Source organism: Pteropus alecto, unplaced genomic scaffold (genome assembly GCF_000325575.1).
Source record: "Pteropus alecto unplaced genomic scaffold, ASM32557v1 scaffold315, whole genome shotgun sequence".
In the NCBI taxonomy this organism is placed as follows: domain Eukaryota; kingdom Metazoa; phylum Chordata; class Mammalia; order Chiroptera; family Pteropodidae; genus Pteropus; species Pteropus alecto.
Window position 1 is genome coordinate 8,179 of NW_006436671.1, and position 1,523 is coordinate 9,701.

Consider the following 1,523-nt stretch of genomic DNA (forward strand, 5'->3'; position numbering starts at 1 on the left):
ATCTTAGACTGAACTTCTTCAAAAGGAACTTTTCAAATTTTCAGGCCCAATCTCGGAGCCACGCAGTCAGTTTTTGCTCTGTCAGCTTTGCAGGGTGATGAATGACACCCTTCCCACATCACTGTTGTCTTCTTGCTTGACCACCTCTGCCTCCAGGAAAAGTGACAGTGGGGGGAGGTGAGGGCCCAGTGGCGAGAGGGGGAAGGGAAGGGGAGGTGGCTTGTCCATTTATAGGCTTGCTCTTTGGGATGCTGAAGGTGCTGAAATAGCCGCAACGACAAGCAACTTGGCTCAGTGTTAAATATCTACAGTGCTGCCTGAAAGACCATGAGATGACAATAGGGAGAATGGAGAATGTGGAGGTCTTCATTTCGGATGGCAAAGGCAGGAGTCTGAAGGCCACTAAGGAGTTCTGGGCTGCGGACATCATCTTCGCTGAGCGGGCTTATTCTGCAGTGGTTTTTGACAGGTATGAAATGTGGGGACTTGCCTTTTTTTCTCCTTTTGGTTTGGTTGGTGCTAAAATCTAAAACTCTTTGCTCTCAAAATCATCAGGACAAGGATAAAATCCAGGTGATCATTTTAAACGAAATGGCATTTCTACCAGTTTTCTGACATAACTTTCTACATAGAGTCATTGCCAATGTGATTTGTTCTGGTCCCTAAGAGTGTTGTTAAAGTAACCAAAGTTTTGGGGCGCTTTCTCACAATATCAGTGAAATTGGCTGAGTGGAAGTGCTGGATGTGGTGAGGGTGGAGAGAAAGGAGTGGAAAAGTGTGTGTGGTGCTGTAGGAAACACTTTCTTACAGAAGGCTCCATGTTTTAACTTCTTGGATATAAGAAATATATTAGAGGATTAAATAATTGACAAGAATTTAAAAAAGAAATTATAAACACACAAGTAACAGTGGGATGTATTTACCTTTGAAAAATTAGAATATCACAAACAGTGTTAGAATCCCTTATCCCTATCCCCTCTATCTTTTCCCAGGGATAATTCTTGTTATGATTTTAATGTGTTTCCTTCTAGAATGTTCTTGTTCTATTACATATATATATATTTGGACTTATCAAAATTTAAAGCTGTCTAGTTTGTCTATTATTATTTTGGAAAAATGCTGTTATCCTTCAGATGTGATTCTAGAATTTGCTCTTTTCACTAAACATTTTTGATATTTATTCCTATGAAACTGTAAGTCTATAGATGCTTCTTTTAAATATCAAATATCTATTTCTTTAACCCATATATAGATTTATCCATGTTGATTCATATGCTATGTGGATTGCCAATTTTAACCACTGTAAATATTCTGCCATACAAATATGTGAAATTTTATTTATCCATTTACCTATTGAAAGACACTGTGGGTTCCAATTTTTCATAAAAACAAACATTTCTGCAATTAAAATCCTTGACTATGTCTACTTGTGTACATGTGTGATTATTCTCTAGGATGTATGGCTCGAAGAGGAATTGCTGTGCCATCGGGTGTGGTATTTTCAGTTTTAATATGCTCTCCAA

General features: G+C 38.2%; 1 protein-coding gene across 2 annotated transcripts in view; it reads left to right on the plus strand.

Annotated features, from left to right (window-relative positions):
* Positions 1 to 245: 245 nt before the first annotated feature.
* Positions 246 to 1,523, plus strand: part of SMYD1 (SET and MYND domain containing 1) — a 60,119-nt gene continuing 58,841 nt past the window's right edge. The window contains exon 1 of one of the 2 annotated variants that reach the window (XM_006913496.1): positions 246 to 469. In XM_006913496.1, the coding sequence (XP_006913558.1) occupies positions 333 to 469 (137 nt within the window). In that variant the 5' untranslated portion in view covers positions 246 to 332. The remainder of the gene's footprint in view (positions 470 to 1,523) is intronic. The other variant, XM_015590627.1, reaches the window with a different exon arrangement.